At 38.3% G+C, this 24,834-nt stretch overlaps 1 protein-coding gene across 7 annotated transcripts in view; it reads left to right on the forward strand.

The window, feature by feature from the left end:
• Positions 1-24,834, forward strand: part of ITPR2 (inositol 1,4,5-trisphosphate receptor type 2) — a 515,364-nt gene that overhangs the window by 369,243 nt on the left and 121,287 nt on the right. For 6 of the 7 annotated variants that reach the window (XR_015253713.1, XM_025930361.2, XM_086713793.1 and 3 more), the window contains one exon: positions 18,646-18,753. The exons of the other annotated variant lie outside the window; for it this stretch is intronic. Coding sequence is in view for 5 of the 6 variants with exons in the window: in XM_025930361.2 (XP_025786146.2) it covers positions 18,646-18,753 (108 nt within the window). In the remaining variant the exon portion in view is untranslated. The remainder of the gene's footprint in view (positions 1-18,645; positions 18,754-24,834) is intronic. 7 annotated transcript variants of the gene reach the window in all.

Here is a 24,834-nt window from a genome sequence, read left to right on the forward strand (position 1 = left end):
TGTCTCCCTCTCTCTCTGCCCCTCCCCTGCTCATGCTCTGTCTCTCTCTGTCTCTCAATAATAAATAAAAATGTGAAAAACATTGAAGTATCTTTTTTTTTTAACGTTTATTTATTTTTGAGACAGAGAGAGACAGAGCATGAATGGGGGAGGGTCAGAGAGAGAGGGAGACACAGAATCTGAAACAGGCCCCAGGCTCTGAGCTGTCAGCACAGAGCCCGACGCGGGGCTCGAACTCACAGACTGTGAGATCATGACCCGAGCTGAAGTCGGACGCTCAACCGACTGAGCCACCCAGGCGCCCCAAACATTGAAGTATCTTTATGCAGAAGAATCAATAGGTCATGTGTTTGTAAGTATTTTTCATGTTTATATTTATAATGTTTAATTCATTTTGTATGTGAGTGTAATACACACACACACACACACACACACACACACACACACTCAGGCACACACACACACAGACATAGAGTTTCTGACTGGATAAAAGAGAGCACACTGGCCATTCTTTCCTCCCATTGCTATGACTCTGATTTCAGTGTTCTGTGAACAGTGAGAGTTTGATCATAAATGAGAATTGACTAAGCAATCGACGGGGCAGACATATGTTCATTCATCAAATTGAGCAAATGAATGAATCAAGTATGAAACAGGAGTATGAATCAAGTAGCAGAAGCAGAAGAGGGGGACAGGAAGGCAGAAACAATTGGAATGAGAGAGAATTAGGGGTCAAACTGGAAGAAACTTAGCTGGGGGAAAAGGTAGTTTTCTGTTTGCATCTGATATACAACTTGGGACAAACTGTGTGTTAAAGTTGAGGTCAAAAGCAGTGGTTCTCAAATTGTAGTGTGCCTCAAATCCTGGACCCCATCCCCAGAGACTTTGAGTCGGTCTGGGTCAGAGCCCCAAATTGCTTTTTTACAAATACATCCTGGATATTTTTACTCGAGTTGTCTGCAGGCCAAAATTTTCAAAAAAGCTACTCCAGACTTTCTCCCTCCTCAGCTTCCTTCCCTAATTGTCTGAGAGCCTGATCACCTGATCCAGATACAGCTATTTCATTTCATTCCCTTCCTTCTACTTTTGTGCTTTCCACGTTCCAGATATCAGGCTAATTTGATTATCACCTAACTTTCGTTTCTGTTAAACCACGCTTTCTCAGAAATTATAGGAATTGATCTTTGCTATTTTGTAATAGGAAGAGACCTTTTAAAAACTTGCACCAAAACAAATGAAAACCATAACTCTTTTGTAGGCATCTATTCCTTGGCCCTATAAGGCAATGTGAGAATCCCGAGCCTCCTACTGCTTTATATATAAAGTCTCTAATGGCCAAATATGAAGAGAAGGCCAGAATGTCAGGCAAAAGAGGAAGAGAGACACAGATGAGGCTGAGAGGTAGGCAGGTGGGGTCAGGTCTGGAGGGTGTGTAGATCTTGGCAAGGAGAAGCCATCACCACCTCCTTAACCCAAGCACTGCTGCATCCCTGGCCAATTTAATGAGTGGGAAAGGTATGAGGAGAGTGGGGAATCACGTGTGAGTCTTGGACAACTCCCAGGTACAGAGTTGGTGGGTGAGTAGATGACGGTGCATTTCACAAGATTGGAAATAGAAAAGGCTTGGAGGTACAGTGTGGAGAGGAGAAGCCTGGTTCTAGATCTTTGGTATCTGAGAACCTAGGGGACATTAGGTTGGAGGTGTACAACATGCAGTTGATTACATGTACTTGATTCTCAGAAAAGAGAGCCAGGCTTGGAACATCGATGTACAGAGACGTTAGTATAGATACTGTTGGAAATGGTGGGTGTAGTTGAGATTTCCCAGGAAGAGCCACTGGAAAGAGAGGGGTAAACCATCAAGAACAGAACCCTGAGGGCATCTGGGTAGCTCCACCAGTTAAGCATCGAACTTCAGCTCAGGTCACGATCTCACCATTGGTGAGTTCGAGCCCCTCATCAGGCTCTGTGCTGACAGCTCAGAACCTGCAGCCTGCTTTGGATTCTGTGTCTCTCTCCCTCTCTCTCCCTCCCCTGCTCACACTCTTTCTCTCAAAAATAAATAAACATTTAAAAAATGTTCAAAAAAGAAGAGAATGGAACTCTGAGTAATACCACACTTTAAAAGAAAGGAGGAGGAGAAACCTGCAGAAATGGGTTGAGAATGAGTGGTCTGAGGAACGGGATGTGAACGTGAGGTAGGACGCAGACTCACAAAGGGGAGTGGGACCAGGGGCCCCAATGAATTCAACACACAAGGTCCAGCCATAAATCTGATTCCAGGATTTGGCACTCAGCAGGTCACCAACAGTCTTACCAAGAGCAATCCACACTGAGTGCTGGGGGCCCCAAATGGGCAGCAGCAAACGGAGGAGGCTGAATGATTACTACCTAAAAAGTAGATACACTCCAAAGTGTACATTAGAGTCAAAGGAGCAATGATTCAACGCACCTCAGCCAAAATGTCCCATTCTGACCCCAATCTTATGCAGAACAGAAGTGAAATATTAGTTCTAAAACATGGAGGGGAGGGAAAACAAGATATAAAGAATGGTGCCATTACAATTCACTGTTGTCCCGCTGAGCAACTTTATTGATAACCCTCAATACACTACAGTTACTCTTCAGAAGAAGTGGTGTGTGTTTGTGGGTATTTGTTTTGTTTAAAATGTCCTCTAAGATGTCCTAAGGCTACTCGTATTTATCCTTGCTTTCCTTTCAGCTCTGCAGCCTTACCAAGAAAACAGTATCAGTAAAGGGCCAATAGGAAATACTCACAGGTTCCGGTTTGCAAAAGCACATCTTGTTCTGTCAGACGGGGATTTGTTTTAGCTTGTACCCACCCTGGGTGGTGCTTCATGGCTCTCATCTGGTAAGACGTGCTCTGGGATCGCAGCAACAGTGCTAATGAAATGTCAGTGGGCTTGGGAGCTGCAGTGAGGCCTTCCTGCTCTGACTGCTGAGACGGAGGCAGGAAGGAGAGGCGCATCAACCCTCCTGAAGCTCATTAGGGTAAGGTAGGGCTCGAATTCAGACAGCGTCAGCATCAGGCTCTAAATGGATGCTGCAAGAGGGCCCACAAATGAGCTCCAAAAGGAATAAACAGCATACCTCTTAATAGTTTTAACAGAAAACAATTTATTAGGGCAAGGTTTCCTTGCAATTGCTCCCCTCCGTCGCCCCTAATTTTATTGACTGCATCACAGATTCTAGAAGTGCCTCATATTTAACTTGTTTTTAAAATTGATCACTCCCACATGTTCCACATTGACACAAACTGAGGAGTTTTCCAAAGCAATAAACTGAACACACATATCAGGAAAAGATCAATGCTTTGGTGTTGGTGGTGACAGGCAGCCAGGCCCTTGCTAGCTTCCCCCGAAGGCCCTGACATTCTCCTTTCTTCTGCGTGGCAATCTGAGCCCACTGTGGCACAGGGAAGCTAAGTCTTGAAGTCGTCATCTGTCCCTCCCGAGAGTTACTCTGAGCTCTCTTTCTAGTGAGTGGCATGGTTCTTTAACCAGTTATCAAGCTAGAAAGCTGGCATTCGTCTTGACCCTTCCATGGCTGCCATCCAGAGAGCACATCCCCTCGGTGGTTCTACCTCCTGAATGTCGCTAGGATCCCCCCCGCTTCTTACTCTTTCTGCATTTCCTCCTCTTGGCCATCCTCGTTTCTTGCCTGGACAACTGCAGCAGCCTCTTGTTTCTTTGCCTCTGGTTAGAGCCCTTTCAGTCACTTTCCACAAGGAAGTCAAAGGGATTATTCTCAAAAGTGTCTGTCTCTTCATTAAACACTTCAGGAGCTTCCAATAGAACAGAGTATGCACCCACTGGCATGACTTAGGAGACATTTTAACGTCATGTTCCTGATTACTCTTCCTTCTTTCTATTATGTTAGTTCACATTTAGCAACATCTTACTTTGTATGAGGTGCGATGTCTCATCTAATCATCTCATAGGTAAATATTAAAAAGCACTGTTATTAACCTCATTTTGCTGAAGAAGAAAGGGAAGCTCAGTGAGGCTGTTACTTTGTCCACAATGCTTGATTAACAAGTGGGATAGAAAGGATTTGAACCCAGGTCTCTCCAGAGCCCGTGATGCTAACTATGCAGTCCTACTCCCTAGCCATCTCTGGCATCATCCCTCTTCTTGCACTATATGTTTCAGAATCTGCCCACATTCCTCACCACCACCTGGTCCCAAACTGCCATCTCTCACTGGGATTATTGCAATGAGCGTCTGTTCTCCCTGCTTCCATTCACCTGTGCCTGCCTTTATGTCTTCTCTAACACAGTGACAGCACTAGCCCTTAAATAGAGTATGTCATCTGTCTGCTCATAACTTCCCAATATGCAATTTCTGAGTAAAACTCAAATCTTGGCATTGGCCTCAAAAGCTTCTCAATATGACCTGGCCCCTTTTCCCCCTTCACCCATCTCTCTGGCTACCTTCCTCCTTACCTGCTCAAGCCACACGGGTCTCATGGCTGTGCTTTGAAGTCAAGAAGTATTGCTTTGTGTTGTTGAATTTACTGTTTCTTCTCCCTTTTAACTTTCTGCTAAACCCTTCTGATCATTTGATTTAAAATGGTAACTTCCTGGGGGTGCCTCAGTTGGTTAAGCATCCATCTCTTGATCTCAGCTCACGTCTTGATCTTGGGGTCATGAGTTGGAGCCCTGCCTTGGGCTCCTTGGTGGGCATTGGCCTGCTTAAAAATAAATAAAATAAAATAAAATAAAATAAAATAAAATAAAATAAAATAAAATAAATAAAATGGCAACTTCCATTGCCCAGTGCTCCTTACTCCCGTCCTCTGCTTTATTTTCTTTTTAGCATTTGCTCGTTTGTTTGTGTCTTCTCCATTACCAGAAAGTCAATCCATAAAGGCTGAAGATTTGACTGTCTTGTTCACTTTTATAACTCCATTTCCTGGGGAATCACTGGGCACACATCAGGAGTTCATGAACTATTTTAGAACGAGCATACAAGACATACACCCATCATTGTATTTGCTCATGATTGCTTAAGTTATAAGGAAAATTTTTTTGTTATTTTGGATTGGGATTATGAGTCCTTTGTTGTATAAAAATTGCATATAACATGCTTTATGGATCTAACAATTTTATGTTCCATTTATAGATAATTCGTGACCTCATCATATAGTACCAAAGAAGCTTATAACACAGGCAATAACTGTCTATAGCATCTATGTTTGTGATCAATACCTGTACCCTTAAATGTCTTTTCTACCAGCTAGCTGTATAATTTTCTGAGAAAGGAGAACAGGATTTCCTAAATGAGTTTGTCTCTAAATTGTATTTCCTCCCTTCTTTTCATGCCCTCCTTTGTATTTTCATTTACAACCTGGGCAATTTAACTTCTGAATGACTAGATAGCATTTAAAAGGGTGTTGGATGTCACAGAATGAACAAGTAACAAAATACATCTGTTCAAAATTCTTTGTCTCTTTTCACTTTGATTCAAGTGATCTGTATCCTTACTTAGAGTTGAAATTCACCTTGCCACCTCATTTCCTCCTTTATTAGGTTTGCCTTTGAAATGCAGAAGTTCACTTGAGCAATAATTCTCTCACTTTTGAGAACCACTCTAACAAAAGCTGACCTTTTTTTTAATCAGCTGTTGATTAGACAGTTAAACATCGAGGCAGCACTCGCATGATAGTTCTCAGTCTGATGTAACTTGGAAATAGAAAGCTATAACAAACTGAGGTTGAAATGCTTTCAAGCAATTGAGCTTAAAGTTCCTGAAAATTATCTTGTAGGGCTTCTTCTCAATTCCCCACGTTCCACCCCCCACCCCTCCCCCCACCCCCGATTTTACATCTGGCTAATTTGCTCACTTCAGATTGGATTCCTGAGCACACTGGCAGTGTGAGAACTGTTGTGGAACTCATCATTATCATTCCAAACCTTTAATTAACCCACTTGAAAGTGGCTTTGTCATGTCTATGAGCAACAGAAAAGCAATTGACTCATTCTTAGAATAGGTGTATCATAGGGGAGAGTAATGAGTAATACTGTGCTCTTCACTAAAGCCTCATCGGTCCAGGAGCATAAGGAACATTAAGAACACAGATCCTCCAGTAATTCTCTTTGATACAATAGTGTAGGTATTACTGTTTTCTCACAGCTAGGTAAATTAGACATAAAAAGGTGAAGTGATTTGTACGTGTTCCCATGAAAGGTCAGTGGCAGAACCAGAGGTAATCCCTCAGTGTGAATGATAAGACCACTCTCTCCAACAATTGCTTTGAGAGCAAGGACCCTAACGTTTTTTTCAGTCAACCGCAAGACCTATTTTGATATGGTCAGAGGTCTCAAAAAGATGCTTCTTTTCACCTCTTTGTGCTTGCCTTGGAAAAAAAGAATCACTAGAAACAGTGAAAGAATTAGAATGCTTTTGAAGAGATAAGGGACAGTATAATTCTTATTTTCTTTATGTTGTAAGTAAATGACTAATCACTTTATTCCATAAATAAGAACTAAAATATCTTTCACATTTACAAATTATAATTCAACATTTCATAAAAATCAATCTCCTCTGGAAAATTAGAAACATATACCATTAAAAATTGGTCAGACAGGAACATTCTATGCCATCCATCCATTCAATAAATATTTATTAAGGACCTGTTCGGTACTGGACACTATTCTGGAGGCATGGGATACAACAGTGAACACAAAATTCCTGTCATCCTGAAACTTATAGTTTAGGTGAGGGAGACACACTAAAATCAAATAAATAGCATTTCACGCTCGCTTATCATCATCTGAATTGTCACAGAGAAGGATCCTTGTGTTCTGCTGTTCCTATCCAGATCACATTTGAAAAATCACTCGGGAGGGAACGCGGATGGGAAATATCCAACACACTGATTTGTAAATGCTTGATGGAGCTACTAAAGTAGTCTTATCCTCTCGTCTCTGGATCTGAAGAAATAAATACATTACTTCCTTATAGGAATAGTAAGACCCAGAAATTTCGAAGACTTATCTTTATGATCATCAGAAAGAAATAGAGTCTGCATGAACATCTGTCTTTCATCAATTCTACGGAACAAAAATAAAAACTACAAGTGTACATCATTTGGGGGTTTTCTAGAGATTAGTTGCTACTTTCTCTTTTTATTAATGTTTATTTGTGTTTTGTATAATCACATGAAACATGGAGAATTGGTTTCGTTTTTTGCTTCTCACCCCCAAATATTTTATCCATTTTGAATAGGACACTACAACAATGATTAATGTAGAATATTTTTGTGAAATACTGATTTCAGATAAGATGGCCTACTTACTATTTTCATGTAGTTTTTTTCATGTAGTTTTAGTCATTCAGAAAATATTGATGTATATTCTTACTATGATATAAGAAGCAATTAAGCATGATACTTCATTAAATTTTGCATGAAAAATATAAAATGACAGGTATTTTTTTCTAAAAATGAAATTTTTTTTAATAAAATTCTAATATATATAGCTTTTGAAGTATTGAAGTAAAAGAAAGTATGAGCTGTTCTAGTTGAGCAAAATCAAACTCAAGAATAAGTTTGACTTAAATAATTGTAGGGAAAAAGTTTGTTTTAGAAGGTAATTTTGTTCATCTACTCTTTTCATGAGAATAAGCATATAAACTAATTTTATAAACTAATACGTGTACTATATATTTTGATAAATATTATATAAACCTCCTTATTAACAATTTTTTTTACTTGAATGGGGTTCTAGTACAGAAATATTTTTAAAAGCGTAAAATGAACTCAGAAATTAAAGCTATTAGTGATAAATGACCAATATTTATTTATTTGTTTGGTTTTTTACGTATTTACTTATTTATTTACTTACTTATAATTTATTTTTCTTTCAAGTTTTTATTTAAATTCCAGTTAGTAAACATATAGTATAACATTGGTTTTCAGGAGTAGAATTTAGCAATTCATCACTTACATATAACACCCAGTGCTCATCACAAGTGCCCTCCTTAATGCCCATCACCCATTTAGCCCGTCCCCCTACACAGCACCCCTCCATCAACCCTCAATTTATTCTCTATCCTTAAGAGTTTATGGTTTACCTCCCTCTCTTTTTTTTCCTTTCATTTCCTTATGTTCATCTGTTTTGTTGCTTAAATTCTACATATGAGTGAAATCATATAGTAGATAAATGACCAATTTTTAAAAGCTAAATGGAATACTTTTCATACGTCTGATCTCAGTTACAATTGAAAAAAAATTGTTCAGGAAATTACTGTTATTAAGAGTATCTAATATTGTTTACATTTTTCTTGTAGGGAAGGGAAAAAAAAAAAAAAACTCCTTTAAAAACTGTTCCTTCTTTAGTTTTAGATTTAAATGGAAAGTGGATTCCTGTCCAGTATTTAAATTGGTCCTGGTGGTAAAATTTCCTCTCCAAGAGGACGGTGGTTCTTAAATGTAGTCAGGATTGAAATCACCCAGAGGGCTTGCTAAAGTGGTTGCTGGGCCCCACCCACAGAGTTTCTGATTCTAAAGGGCCCTGAGGCAGTACCTAGGAATTTGGGTTTCTGAGGAATTCCCAGGTGATGCTGATGCAGCTGGTTCAGGAACCACATTTTGAGAACCACTCCATTAGGATGAAATTCAGCAATCACTAGGAAAGCTGGAGTTTTCATAGCAACACTTTGAATGCTTTATGTCAAAACCATAGTGCAAATATAACCTACTACCTTAAATCATTTAAAAATGCATTGTTGCTGGTGGGCCATTTATGTCCGGGGTTTTTCTTTCCTAGTTTGCCTTGCTTTGAAGTTTGAGCTATCAAGCATATCTTCATTATAATAACGAAAGGTCTTTTATTGATTTTACTGTGATTTTAGATAGACCCTAATGAATAGGAGTCCAGACCATCTGAAAATTGAGCGGTTTTTTTGGGGGGGGTGCGGGGGTTGTCCGTTTGGTTGGTTGGTTTTGGTGAATTTCTTGTCATTTTGTCCATCTTTGTCTTAGTTTGGCCACAATGGAAAAAATGAACTGTTTTCTAAGAACCGTAAAGAATTTATTTTGGATATTGGATGAATAAAACCTATATATTTTTTAAACTCCTTTTATAAACATGCTCCTTTATCAACTCCTTTGATAAAGTATAGAGTAATGTTGGCATTCTAGGCTCCTTTAGGCCTGTAGGAGGAGGGAAGGAACCAGGTCATTACTTCCCTATGATTGTAGGTATGAGGAAACAGTCCTGAGATCTCATGCTTTCCTTTGTGTCTGAGGTCGTTGGTCTGGCAGTCCACCCATCCTCCACAACTGCCTCTCAAGGTGCTCAGGGGTTTGTGTCGTCTCTTTCCCAGGCTTACTGATTTGTATTTCCCAGAGTGACACTCCCTCTGTTCACCTTCCTCTCCATTGCTATGCTTTCCTCTTGGCCATGCTTTCTTTGAAGCATTCTCCGTTTTTTGTGTGTGTGTTTTTTTTAAACTTTATTAATTTATTTTGAGAGAGAGAGAGAATGTGTGTGTGCAAGAGCAGGGGAGAGGCAGAGAGAGAGAGAGAGAGAGAATCCCAGGCAGGCTCCAGGCTGTCAGAACAGAGCCCGATGCAGGGCTCCATCTCACGAACCACAAGATCATGACCTGAGCTGAAATCGAGATGGTAACTGACTGAACCACCCAGGTGCCCCTGAGGCGTGCTCTTCAGATTCTTTTGGAAGTCCAGAAAAATAAACATTAGGTCTTTCTCTTTCCACTCTAGTTAAAATCCAAATTCTGCAAGACATTATGGACAACCATGCTTGACTAGGGAACAAGAAAGTCTGAGAAGGAGAAAAAAGAACTAGCATTAACTTTAAGAAAGACTGAGGTTTTCCAGCTAATCCATTTCTTTACACTCTTTGATGGAGAATCAGTACTTTCTTCTGCTTCCCATAGTCTTATCTATAATACTATATAGATATTGTATACATAATATCAAACCCATGTCTGTAATACTCGTCCACATTTTCTCCCCTCACTTTACCCCTCACCCCCAACTCTCTAATGTGCTCACCCTCTTCTGGAAATGCTACCATTTCTGCATCTTTCACTATTTAACCTCAGATTTAATTTGAAAATTACTGGGGGGGTTCCTGCAACCTCGACTTACTGATTGAAGTAGAGAGCAAGTGATCCTCTCTTTTAGAAATGCCAGAAGTTTATATGCTTACAAAGGGTCTAAGTGCACATACCCCTGCCACAGTGAATATTTTCTTGCTGAGACCACACAGTTCAGTCTCATGTGAGAAAGCCTTTTCTTCTTAACATGAGTTTGACCCTACTCCGAACACAATCATAATCCTGGTATCAATGTACTAGAGGGACAGTTATTTCTTCTTTGGGTTATTTTCTTTATAAGGGACTTTGTAGTACTGAGAGCAGCTCTGGACAGTTGGCACCATTCTCAAATGGTTTCTCTCTATCCCCCAATTCTTTTCCTAATAGAAGGGGAAAAGAATAAGAAGATCTTAGTTTATCATGTCAAAATTAAGAGAAAAATTCCTTAATGGCTTGCATTTGTATTAGCTTCTGCTGTAGATTGAATGTTTGTGCCACCCACCACCCCCAAATTCATATGTTGAATCCCAACGTCCAGTGCAATGATGTTTGGAATTTTTGCGTTTGAGAGGTGATTAGGTCATGGTGGTGGAGCCCTCATGAATGGGATTAATGCCCTTATACCAGAGACCTGAAAGATCCCTTGCCCTTTCCACCAATGAGGTTTTAGTGAAAAGATGCCTGTCTATGAGGAAGTGAGCTCTCCCCAGACACCAAATCTGCTGGTGCTTTTTCCCTTCAACTTCCCAGCCTCTAGAAGTGTGAGAAGTAAATGTGTATGATATATAAGCCATCCAGGCTCTGGTATTTCTGTTTAGCATCCCAAACAGACTGATACAGCATGCTAGGGCTGCTGTACCAAATTACCACAATTTTGAATTTTTTTTAAGTTTGTTTATTTATTTTGAGAGAGACACAGACAGCACGAGTGGAGGAAGGGCAGCTAGAGAGGGAGAGAGAGAGAATCCCAAGCAGGCTCCGTGCTGCCAGCACTGAGCCCAATGTGGGGCTTGAACCCACGAAGCTGTGAGATCATGACCTGAGCTGAAACCAAGAGTCAGACGCTTAACCGATGGAGCCACCCAGGCGCCCCCAATTACCACAATTTTGATAGTCTAAAATGGCAGACATTTATTCGCTTCCAGTTCTGGGGGCTGCAAGTCCTAAATGAAGGTATTGGCAGAGCCATGTTTTCCCTGAAAGCTCTAAGGTAGGGTCCTCACCTGTGTCTTCTTTGCTTCTGCTGGTAACAGCAACCCTTGGTGCTGTTGGCCTTGTATCAGTCCCTGTCTCCTGTTATTACATGCATTCTCCCTATGTGTCTGTGTCTGTGTCCAAATTTCCCTCTTCTTACAAGGACACTAGTCTTTGCATTAGGACCCACCTTCATCCAGTATGACCTCATCTTAACTGAATACATCTGCAAAGACCCTATATTCAAGCAAGATCACACTCACAGCTGTTGGGGGTTAGGACTTGAGTATGTCTTTTTGGTGGACACAGTTCAACTTCAATAGTATTCTCTGCTCAAACTCCTACGTGGGCATTTAGTATGATTGCACCTTCCAGACCTGTCTCTCTCTACCCATCTTTTGTGACTTTCTTCATGCAGGTCCCCATCTCCCCTAAGAATGGCTTCCTCATGACATCCTCACCTCCCCCTTCCTGCCTATGGACATTTTATCCATTCTTTAAAACCTTTATCAGATGTATTTTTTTCATGATTCTTTTCCTAGTGCTACCACCAAATGTGATCTCTTGCATTCCTGCCCGTATTTTCCTTCATATTAATTACATTTCTATAATTATTTTCATTCCTCCAACTAGAAAGTAGATTGCTTAAAGAAAGAGAATAAGTCTTACTTATCTCTATAATCCCACAGTAGTGTTTTTTGCTTTCTACATAAAAGAAACACCAAATCAGAGAAAGATGCATGTTTTGAAAACAGGTTTGTGTATTTTAAGCATGTTAGAAAAGGTAAACACCTTAGTTTATATTCTCCTGCTGATTTCTCTCTGCTTCTAACAGGAAGAGTGTTTGCTATAAAAGCATTGTACAATTATTAACGTAAACGTACAAGCCAATTATTCTGACTTCAGGCTCCAGCGCACTTTGTGATCTTTGGAAAGGCAGTTGCTCTGTCAGTTTTACCAATTAATACAAGTGGAACTCACATGAAAAAAATCACATGAGAAGTGCCAAAGAATAATTATTGTTGAATATCATTCAAGTGCAATTGCTTGATTTTTTTTTTTACTCCATCCTTATTTGGACCCAAACTGAAATGAATCAGAATTCTAATGATAGGAAGATAAATGTGAATGGTTTAATAAGGGATGCTGCTAAAAATAAAAAGCCTAAATCTGTCATCTTTATTCCCTAATCTTGGATTTAAAAAGCTGCACAGTATTACTTAAAGACTTAGCTGTAGTTATACATGTTTGTGTATATGGTTGTGTATATAATACTTATGAGTGTGTATGTATTTTATGTATATGCACAAATTTTTATTCCTGTTTAAAGTTGTATATGTATTTAAATTGCAAATATGTCATGACTAGTAATGAAGTGCATGATTTTCCTTCCCCCCCAACACATAATGAAAGATCTCTATGCATTCAAGGGAGTCTTTCCTTGTGGGAGTTATGTCTTTATTCTTTTATAAGGCTAACTGCCAATGTTTTGATTTCTTTCTCCCTGATATATATATGCATATATCTGCCCATGTATTACATTGCATTTTTTAAAACTTTAATATTATGAAAGGGATAAATTATCTCAGGCTAGTTTTTCTGTTTGTAGTAATGAGCTAATAAGAGTTTTTTATTGGTAAAATTCTTTCATCACCATTTACCAAGCAGGTATGGCGAATGTAGGCATCATGTCCACGCCATGTATAAAACGATTGCTACAATTTCACCTAATAAAGACTGTTGTGGATTGTAAGTATTTCTAGGTCCCAGAGATTTTCTAACTATAACATTATTCCTTTTTAGTATTCAGTGATGATGCCCATGTTCAGATTCTCATTATTAGTAACATTGATGGATGGTTGGTTTTCCAGACCATGTTGTATAGTGACATCAGGTAATTTCAAATACTGTTGTGAGGTCTCTGTGAGCTAAAGTTATATATCATAAGATGACTGTCCTTGTATGTCTTCATTAACTCTTTTCAAGTTTTTAATTAAGATTTAAATTACATTTCTCATTGTGATGGATCTCCACAGATGTGCTATACTTGTCTAGAAACTTACCGTGGTTTTTTTTTTTTTTTTCACATTTGGTTTCCAAAGCACATGATATTAAATGATGCTGTTGCTTCTTTGAATTCTGGGGTTGTTTTTCTTTATTCGTGTCATATAAAAAAGTATGTGGCAGGGAATGGTAGAGAAAATTGGCTAAAGTAAAGAGCCCATCACTAAGAAAAAACTGATGTTTGTGATTGGCAGCATAGTCATTCTGGGTAACATTTTTAATAGGAGTGCATGTAGAGGGGACTAAATCTTTAAAAAAAAAAACCCAAAACTATTGAGCATATGTTAATTGGTCTCTGAGAATTTATACTGTGCTTCTAGTACACTGTAAACTTGGACCAGAGAGCTCTGTATCGATACCAGTTATTTTCACATGTTTTAGAATCATTGAGGTATTATTTACTTTTGTATTTTGTTTATATAATAGGGATGCTATCCTTGCTTCACAGGGTTCAAGCCCACATTTATTGAGTATTCAGGTCCTTCTTCTCCAAATAGCTTACAATACAGCAGAAGAGATATAAGTACATGAATTAACTATGAAATAAGAAGATAATATTAAAATATTTTATTTCTACAAACCCTGGGAATTCTACCATCATCTGATGTCTAACTATATTTCTTTGGCCTCTGTATTTTATCAAGGAGGAAACAGAGAGATAATTCATTGAGATTTAAGAGTTTTTGCCCAATAAATACATAATGAATGTTGTTCACTAACTTGTTTCTTTAGCAAATATCTATTGTGTCTATTTGGTGTACCAAGTTCTGTTTTTGGCTCTGAGAATGTAGAGGTTAAGACAAGGTCCTTTTCCTTGGAGAGACATAATATTAACTAAGATACAATATGAGAAATTTTGCTATCTAGGTATGTTACAGGGCACCATCTGAACACAGAACAAGCAAGAGCAAACTAGGCTACTTAGTCAGGAAAGGCTCTCAGTCACAAAATAATGTAAAAGATATCCAGGCAGAAAAAAAAAATGGTACAGTTATTTCTATTTTGTTTTTTCTTATTATATATTTTTAATTTTCCAATATATGTGTAGATTACATATATAATTATGAATAAATTTTATTTTAAATGTTTGAACATGTGAGAGAGGCCTCCACATCTTATTTTTTTAAAGTGTCTTTGAGAGTGCCATTATCTTCAATAAAACAAGAAAATGTAGAATCATCTCATTAACACTGCAGGAAAGAGAGAAGTCCTGCTGTTTCTGTTAAGTAGTACATACTAAATGAAAATTATCTGTATAGATTTGTACTATTCATTATATCACATAAAATGGCATTGTTGATTTCTTAAAATCATTATGTTAATTTTAATACTATAAAGTAACTATAAAGAAGTAAAAGTTTTTAATAAATAAATTTATAAGAAATTATTCAAATTAATGTCTTACATTGGAAAGATATCCTTTGTTTATGATTTAAGAGTTCTGATATTTATATTTAATTTATTAAACAAATATGTATTGAATATCTACTATGTGCCAGACACTGTTCTAAGCCTTGGAAATATAACAGTGAACAAAATGGATGAAAATCTCTGTTCTCTAAGAACATAAGCTTACTCTGTTGTGGCAGGGATAGTTAATGAAGAGATTGATAATAAAATATGGTATGTCAGATCATAGTATGCTATGGGGAAAAATAAAGGAGGAAATGTTGTTGGATGTATTAGGAAAGATGGATGAGGTCGTTATTCAAAGCATGTTTATTGATAAGCCAGTATTTGAAAGGAGTCCTGAAGAAGGTGAGGAAGCAAACCATGCAGGTGTCTAAAGGAAGAGGATCCAGAAAGGGAACACCTACAAAGCCTTGAGATGGATACACGCTTCTCAGGTTGAAGGAACAGTCAGGAGCCCCGAAGGGCTGGGATGTTGGGGAGGTACCAGAACAGTAATGAGAAAGGTGTAACAAGGCCAGATTCTATTGGCCTCATTGGCCATGGTGAAGACTTGGCTCTAACTCTAACTGAGATGGCAGCCATTGGAGGGTTTTGAGTCGAAGAGGCATGATTGTACCAAAAAGATGACTCTGGCTCCTGTGTTAAGGCTAAACTCTGGGAGACCAGGGTGACTCTAGGAGACCAGTTAAAGGCTATTGCAATATTCCAGGTGAGAGAAGATGGTGGCTCAGGGCAGTGTGGTGATGGAGATCAGATGATAGATACATGGTTACACCTAAAACCTGATCATTACTAGTCATTGCTCCCTGCCCCCCATCAGTGAGTTCCACTTTAAGTATCTCAGTCTGGCTTGCCTTTTCTAACTAGTACTTTCTTCTAGCACTTCAACTGCAACACATTTTTTAAAAGACATTAGAAGCTACAATTCATTGATCCTACCACCTTTTCATTGTCCCTCTTGGCTTCATTACCTTTGTAATTCAGCTTAGCTTCCATGGGCCCATTGAAAGTCCTAGCATGGACTCTTAATTTCCACGTATCTCTTTTTGGTGTGTTGTTGACCTTGTCCTGAAACACCACAAATCCCATTAATTACAATTCTGTCTACTTATACCTGGACCCAGACAGCTGAACCTCACTGGAGAAAAACACACAAACATGCTTACTGACCTCGCTTTCACCATCACAGAAAGGGAGCTCTTAGGACTTCCTGACAATCCTACTACATTTTCCAAGTGTGTTCACTTTCCCTAGGTCACCATCTCATATCTTCTCTTCCTCAAATTTCCAACACCTCCTTTCTCATCCTCATTATCAGCTTCCTACTACACTGAGAAAATAAAAGTAACCAGGAAAAAACCCAAAACTTTTCTGTGTTCCCATCATCAAAACTAACACCCTCCTGAATCTGCGCCCATAGCTCTGCTGTCAGTATGGTTGAATTTGTTTCTATCTAAGGCAAAAACCTTCCACTTACATCTTAGATTATTCCATTCTCACCTAGTCAAGATGTTGCTTTAGCAAACGTTCCAGCTCTCTCAAAATTAAACGAACATGATGTTACAATTCTCATCTTTAAAAAAACCTCCCTTTGCCTTATCCATTTGTCTAGCTACCACCCTGTCTCTTGGCTCCCCCTTATAGTGGTGCTTTTCAAGAGTTGCCTATACTCATTGTTTATACTTCTTATCCACGCATTCTTACTTCAACTTATTACATTAGGCTTTGGTGTCCACCATTCTCTGAAACTGTTGCTGTCGAGGTTATCAGTGACTTTTAACTGTCACTTCCTGGTCATCATTTGATTCAACTGTCATCAACTTTTGACACAAATGATCACTCCCTCCATCCTGAAGTTCTTTCTTCATTTGGCTGCCAGGACCCCTGATTTCACTGGTTTTGTTCCGACCTCCCTGGCGCAAATTTCTCAGTCTTCTTTTCTGATTCCCCTCCTCTTCCTAAATTCTATTGGTGTTCTTTGGATCTCTTTTCTCTGTCTGAGCTCACTTTTAGGTCATCTCATTAGGCTCATGATTTTAAGTATGACACATATACTGATGACACCTCAGTACATAGTTCCATTCCCGAACTCTGCACAGAACTCTTGATAAACACGTCCATCCAACAGCCTGCTCATCGTCTCCTTTTGCATGATATATAAAGTTTCATGTGTCCAAAATCAAAGTCTTGATTTTCTCTCCCTAAATATGCTCCTTCTGCATTTTTCCTTAGTTACTGGAATTTCTAAGCCTTCAGTTGCTCAGGTCTATACCGTTGGGGTCCATCCTAACTCCTTCATGCCCTAGATGCAAACGGTAAACAAGTCATGCCAATTTTACCTTCAACAAACTTCTTAAAACATATGCTAATGTGCCTAAATGATTATAATAATTCTATCCTTTGAAACATATTTAGAATTTTAGAAGCACCTATAAGTCACAACAAATTTCATGACTACAGTTTGTAATAAAAATCTGTATAATTCACATTTAGTCAAGAATGAAATGTAAATGGTTTTCTTGAGTGAATTATAAATATCCCTGAAAGCCAATCTAAAATAATAGCTTTGGAAATGATTTGCTTTAGAGCAGCATCAATGGAATGAATATTTAATTTACCACGTTACCACTTACAAGTATAATGTTTATGAGGTTTTATAGGTCCTGGATTATTGTTTAAAATTTATCTCCATTCTTAATAATCACAATTTGAGTTAACATCTTAAGAATAGTACAAAGACTTATTTATTGCTCTGTAAGTTGATAAGAATACTATGAAACCATACTGCTTGAGTTCAATACTGGCTCTATCATTTTCTAGAGACATTATCATGGGCAACTCCCTTAAATGCTCTGTGCCTCAGTTTCCTTATCTGTAAAATGGGGATAATACGAGTGCCTACTTTAGGATTTCCTGGAAGGATCAAATGAGACCATGCACTTAAGTGTTTAGGATTAGTGGCTGGCACAGGGTAAGAGATAGGAATGGTGCCAGGAATAAGAATTATATGTGGATTCTTTTTACTAGAAGCCCTCAGGAAACTTGAGGCATAAGTAGAATACCTGAAAGGTTAAAGACATTGTAGGGTTTCAGGAATTGTTCAAGACAGCCATAAAAGTGATATGTGAAGGCATCATGTATTAGTTATTTACAACATGAGAGAACTGGCAACAAATGTCATAGACATTCAAATGGGAGAGAAAGATTACTTCTATCAACAGAAGTTTAAGACAATTTGTGGTGAAATTTTTATTCTGTAAATGCCATTTCCACTCCTAATAAAACTGAGAAAAGCATGAATTCTGACATATGAATATTCAGAAGCATAGGACTTTAGTACAAACTGCTAATGTAGAGAGCTTTGATTAGATTCCACAAGAGAAATTCCTTTGAAATATAAATACCTATTTATTTGTGTATATAGAAGCTGCCATTTATATTGGTACTGTTACCTACTGAAGTATCACACTGCTGATCAAGTTGTTTTAGATATGCATGTATTTTAAATCTATTATAGGGAGTATCAGTTATATATCTCTGCAGGTGTTTCTTCTTCCTGGCTCAATTATACATTTATCTAAGATATAAATTTAATCAACAGATAGTAAGTGAACACCTACTCTGGGAGAGACACGGTCTTCTCATGAGAGGAACATATATATTGCCAAACAAAAAAATGTAAAATTGATATGGTAATAACAGCTGATCCTTATAGTTTCATTATTTACAGCTTTCAAATGGACATGCCTTACTGAAGTGTAATTAATCACCATTAACCCCAGAACTGTGAAGCTATGTGTACAAGTGGACAAAGTAATTTCAAAGTTTAATCCCAGGAAAGGGGGAAAAAGAGACCTAAATCCTTTTCCCTTCTCTTTCCCTCTAGTTGGCCCGTCACAACAAACTCTTACAACAGATGCTCAAACCAGGATCAGATCCAGATGATGGGGATGAAGCCTTAAAATATTATGCCAATCACACTGCACAGATTGAGGTAACCATCAATTATTTCTTGAAAGGGATCAACTGTGAAAATATATGTTCACTTTCTATTTCAGGACATTTTCATAATTGTTTCCTAGAACAATGAAGCAGAATTGAAAAATATAAACTGGAAAAGTATATATCAAAAGATAAGATGTGAAGAGTCATCTATAAGAAATCGAGGTGCATATCTTTCAAAGCAGTCTTTGATTTTGGCAGATAAAGCAGTCTTTAGTTTTTGGCCAGAACTATATCTAAATTTTCTTTTGTAATTAATGTGACTTTTGTTTTATTTTGGTCATAGAAGCAATCATTGCAGAGCAGTGGTGTTTTCATGAAAAGATTATTATAATAGAAGTATCATTCAAGAAAAGCATGCTCGGTAAAAACTCTAAAAGGCTAATTAAAAGAGATCTCTGTGTAAGACAGTGTTCAAAAATATGGAAGGCGCTATAAAGTTTTCATATTGATAGCATAAACTTGGAATGCTTTATAGCAGTTTCCATTTTCAGTACGCAGCAATTGATGCCCTACCCCCTAAATGAAACAGTATTTAATAGCTGGTGGCAACTCAGAAGATGGAGGTCAACATGGACTTATCATTATGTGTTGTGAGACCCATCTGGCTGTCATTTACTAGCTATGGTATCATTTTGACACTAGTTGGCAGAGCTAATCAGGCAGAAGTGAGCAGAGTAGTTGACGCTTGTCACTTGTAATTTACATTCATACATTTATTCACTTTGGCAGGTATTTTTTTAGTTTTCAGCAGAATGCATGATGGGTAACACTGCTATTAACTCTCAGGGTATATTATCACTACACCTTGTTTCCTATTGCCAAACATTTGGCATAATGAGCATTATTACCTCATATCACAGGATGGATCTCTTGCTCATGTGTATAGACATGAATAATACTGCAGCCTTGGTGGGAGATTTGACCCTGGTAGAACCCATGAGCTGGACCAGAAGCAGAAACATTCTTTATTGCATCAGGTGCTTAGAGACAGAGAGGCTGGCCAAGTCAGGAAGCTGAGGAAGTTGATACAAATTTATCACCAAACCACTTAGGTTCTGAGGAAGGTCCCAGAAGTCACAGTACAAAGCTACAGGATTAGAAGAGGTAGGAATAGTAGGTGGGCTGGGTGGGTCAGAGGAAGGGTCCAGTTAATACCTGTGTGAGAGATGGCAGCTATCATTTGAGGTTGGATTTTTACTGGTTTCCCAGCAATGAGGAGGTATTTCACTGCAAATACACAACTTTAGTAATTTGTTAGCAGATCACTTACTCTCCATCACATACAGAAGATAATTCTGTGTAATAAGTGCATAAACAAAGGGCGAAGGAAATGTAGAGAAAACAGCAATTAACTGTGCCTGGGGAGTTTCAGGATGGATTTTACAGACAGTTGCCAAAAAAATATATTAAAGATTGAGTAGAAGTTTCTTCATTAAAGATTGGGCACAGAATTTCAGATAGAAGTAAATGAAAGAAAGATGTGAAAGAACATATGAGTGGGGGTGTCTCTTTTCAAGAGAACAACTGTGAAAGATGATGGTATTGAAGATGACTACACTGGAGAAAAACGTGTGTGTGTGTGTGTGTGTGTGTGTGTATGTGTGTGTGCGCGCGCGTGCGCACATGCGTGCGTGCACGTCTCTGTGTGTGTGTAGGATATTTATAATGCTCCTTATAAAATGTGATCACCTAAGGAAAAGGGTATGGAAAAGGACACCCCTGGGCTTCTGGTCTGAATAAATAAGCAGAACTGGTGTTGTGCATTGGGGGCCTAGCTCTGAGACCCCAGAGAAAGGAAGACCATTTGTTGGTTCTTGGATAAATAGAACTTGAGGTGACTTTGAGGCATGCATGAAGTTGGGTACAGAAGTCCAGGGTTCAAAGGAACAGTCTGGACTGATGATCTAACTTATACATGTTGACCAGTCCTCATGCTCATTGGAAGACCAGCTCATATGCCCTACGCTGAGAGGCCTCTCACCCTTCTATCAGGCATTCATTAGTTTCATCCCACTGCACCTCCCACAACAGTTTGATCATGCTGTTAAATATATCATATTGGAATATGTGTATTATGTATCACTTGTCCCTTCCTTGAGGCAGGGCCCATTCTTGATCATCTCTATATTTCCAAAACTGACACTGTGCCTGGAGCACCACCATAATAATGACTATTGTTGAAAATAATAGGTTTTCTAAGTTATAGACTGAAAGACACTGGGAAATTTGAAGGACCTTGTGGGTCACCCATCCAAAGAGAAATTATTCTGTAATGATCCTGCTTCCACTTCCAATTCTTCCTGTGATAGAGATCTCACTACTTCAGAAGGAAACAGATCCAATTTTGAACAATTTGAATAATTAGAAAGTTATTTTTTTATAAAGAGTGCACATCAGCCCACTTTAATGTTTACCCAGTGTTCAGAACATTTGCTCCTCCGTCAGCATGATAGCTTGGCTGTACCACTTGAAGACCCATGATGATCACTAAGCTGTAGGCTCCTATAGATTGGGATTCATGATGTTTTTTCACTTTGAATTCCCCAGAGCTCCTTACCTAAGGAGTGAATAGTTATTTGTTGAATAAATATATTGAAAACATTATCCATTTTGGCTTTTTACAGTTAATACATCCCCCTTGTCTGCAGCAATCCCTCTAGTTTGTAGGTGCCCCCTTGTAAAATGTGACAACCAGAATCAAACATAGCATTTCATAAAGGACTGAATAGTTTGGTTTGTAATAAATAAGGCTCTATTTATTTTTCAAAATTAATTTTAATTTTAATTTTTAATTTAAATTTTTAAAAAGTCAAAAGCAATGCACCCATTTTTCCCACATCCTGTCCACTGACTCTGGCAACCACCAATCTATTGTCTGTATCTATGTATATCTATTGTATGTATCTATTTATATTCAGAGTCCACATATAAGAGAGATAATGTGCTATTTGTCTTTCTCTATCTGACTTTTTTCATTTATATGAATAATATAAATGGACCCTTGAGGTCCATTCATTTGTTGTCATAAATGGTGAGATTTTATTATTCTTTATGGCAAATATTCCTCTGTGTATATATACCACCATTTTCTTTACCCATTCATCCATTGACAGACACTTAGGTTGTTTCCATAATCCGACTATTGTAAAGTGTGTTGCAGTGAACATGGGGGTGCAGATATTTTTCAAATTAATATTTTTGTTTATTTTGGATAAATATGAAAAAGTGGAATTGCTGGATCACATAGTAGTTCCAATTTTAATTTTTGAGGAACCCCCATATTGTTTTCTACAGTGGCCACACCAATTTACATTTCCACCAACAGTGCACAAAGGTTCCCTTTTCTCCACATCTTCACCAATACTTAATATTTCTAGTCTTTTTGATAATAGTCATTCTAACATGTGTGAGATGATATCACATTGTGGTTTTGATTTGAAGTTTCTTGATGATGAATGATGTAGGGCATCTTTTCATGTATTTATTGCCCATTTGTCTATCTTCTTCAGAAAATTATCTATTCAGATCTTCTGCCCATTTTTTAATCAGATTGGGTTTTTCCGCTATTGAGTTGTATGAATTCTTTATATAGTTTGGCTATTAGCCCCTTATTGGATATTTGATTTACATATATTTTCTCCCATTCAGTAACTTGCTTTTTCACTTTGTTGATGGTTTCCTTTGATGTGCAAAAGCTTTTTAGTTTGATGTAGTCCCACTTGTTTATTTTTTTTTTATTTTTTTTTAAGCTATTGTGTTTAATTGCTTTTGTTTTTCTTTGTCTCATTGGTATAGCTCATTTACTTTATTTTATTTTTTTTTTATATGAAATTTATTGTCAAATTGGTTTCCATACAACACCCAGTGCTCATCCCAAAACGTGCCCTCCTCAGTACCCATCACCCACCCTCTCCTCCCTCCCACCCCCCATCAACCCTTAGTTTGTTCTCAGTTCTCAACAGTCTCTTATGCTTTGGCTCTCTCCCACTCTAACCTCTTTTTTTTTTTTTTTTGTTCCCCTCCCCCATGGGTTTTTCTTAAGTTTCTCAGGATCCACATAAGAGTGAAACCATATGGTATCTGTCTTTCTCTGTATGGCTTATTTCACTTAGCATCACACTCTCCAGTTCCATCCACGTTGCTACAAAAGGCCATATTTCATTTTTTCTCATTGCCACGTAGTACTCCATTGTGTATATAAACCACAATTTCTTTATCCATTCATCAGTTGATGGACATTTAGGCTCTTTCCATAATTTGGCTATTGTTGAGAGTGCTGCTATGAACATTGGGGTACAAGTGCCCCTATGCATCAGTACTCCTGTGTCCCTTGGATAAATTCCTAGCAGTGCTATTGCTGGGTCATAGGGTAGGTCTATTTTTAATTTTCTGAGGAACCTCCACACTGCTTTCCAGAGCGGCTGCACCAATTTGCATTCCCACCAACAGTGCAAGAGGGTTCCCGTTTCTCCACATCCTCTCCAGCATCTATAGTCTCCTGATTTGTTCATTTTGGCCACTCTGACTGGCGTGAGGTGATACCTGAGTGTGGTTTTGATTTGTATTTCCCTGATAAGGAGCGACGCTGAACATCTTTTCATGTGCCTGTTGGCCATCCGGATGTCTTCTTTAGAGAAGTGTCTATTCATGTTTTCTGCCCATTTCTTCACTGGGTTATTTGCTTTTCGGGTGTGGAGTTTGGTGAGCTCTTTATAGATTTTGGAGACTAGCCCTTTGTCCGATATGTCATTTGCAAATATCTTTTCCCATTCCGTTGGTTGCCTTTTAGTTTTGTTGGTTGTTTCCTTTGCTGTGCAGAAGCTTTTTATCTTCATAAGGTCCCAGTAATTCACTTTTGCTTTTAATTCCCTTGCCTTTGGGGATGTGTCGAGGAAGAGATTGCTACGGCTGAGGTCAGAGAGGTCTTTTCCTGCTTTCTCCTCTAAGGTTTTGATGGTTTCCTGTCTCACATTCAGGTCCTTTATCCATTTTGAGTTTATTTTTGTGAATGGTGTGAGAAAGTGGTCTAGTTTCAACCTTCTGCATGTTGCTGTCCAGTTCTCCCAGCACCATTTGTTAAAGAGACTGTCTTTTTTCCATTGGATGTTCTTTCCTGCTTTGTCAAAGATGAGTTGGCCATACGTTTGTGGGTCTAGTTCTGGGGTTTCTATTCTATTCCATTGGTCTAAGTGTCTGTTTTTGTGCCAATACCATGCTGTCTTGATGATGACAGCTTTGTAGTAGAGGCTAAAGTCTGGGATTGTGATGCCTCCTGCTTTGGTCTTCTTCTTCAAAATTACTTTGGCTATTCGGGGCCTTTTGTGGTTCCATATGAATTTTAGGATTGCTTGTTCTAGTTTCGAGAAGAATGCTGGTGCAATTTTGATTGGGATTGCATTGAATGTGTAGATAGCTTTGGGTAGTATTGACATTTTGACAATATTTATTCTTCCAATCCATGAGCAGGGAATGTCTTTCCATTTCTTTAAATCTTCTTCAATTACCTTCATAAGCTTTCTATAGTTTTCAGCATACAGATCCTTTACATCTTTGGTTAGATTTATTCCTAGGTATTTTATGCTTCTTGGTGCAATTGTGAATGGGATCAGTTTCTTTATTTGTCTTTCTGTTGCTTCATTGTTAGTGTATAAGAATGCAACTGATTTCTGTACATTGATTTTGTATCCTGCAACTTTGCTGAATTCATGTATCAGTTCTAGCAGACTTTTGGTGGAGTCTGTCGGATTTTCCATGTATAATATCATGTCATCTGCAAAGAGCGAAAGCTTGACTTCATCTTTGCCAATTTTGACGCCTTTGATTTCCTTTTGTTGTCTGATTGCTGATGCTAGAACTTCCAGCACTATGTTAAACAACAGTGGTGAGAGTGGGCATCCCTGTCGTGTTCCTGATCTCAGGGAAAAAGCTCTCAGTTTTTCCCCGTTGAGGATGATGTTAGCTGTGGGCTTTTCATAAATGGCTTTTATGATCTTTAAGTATGTTCCTTCTATCCCGACTTTCTCAAGAGTTTTTATTAAGAAAGGGTGCTGGATTTTATCAAAGGCCTTTT

Source organism: Puma concolor, chromosome B4 (assembly GCF_028749965.1).
Source record: "Puma concolor isolate L17-30 chromosome B4, mPumCon1.1.hap2, whole genome shotgun sequence".
NCBI classification, from domain to species: domain Eukaryota; kingdom Metazoa; phylum Chordata; class Mammalia; order Carnivora; family Felidae; genus Puma; species Puma concolor.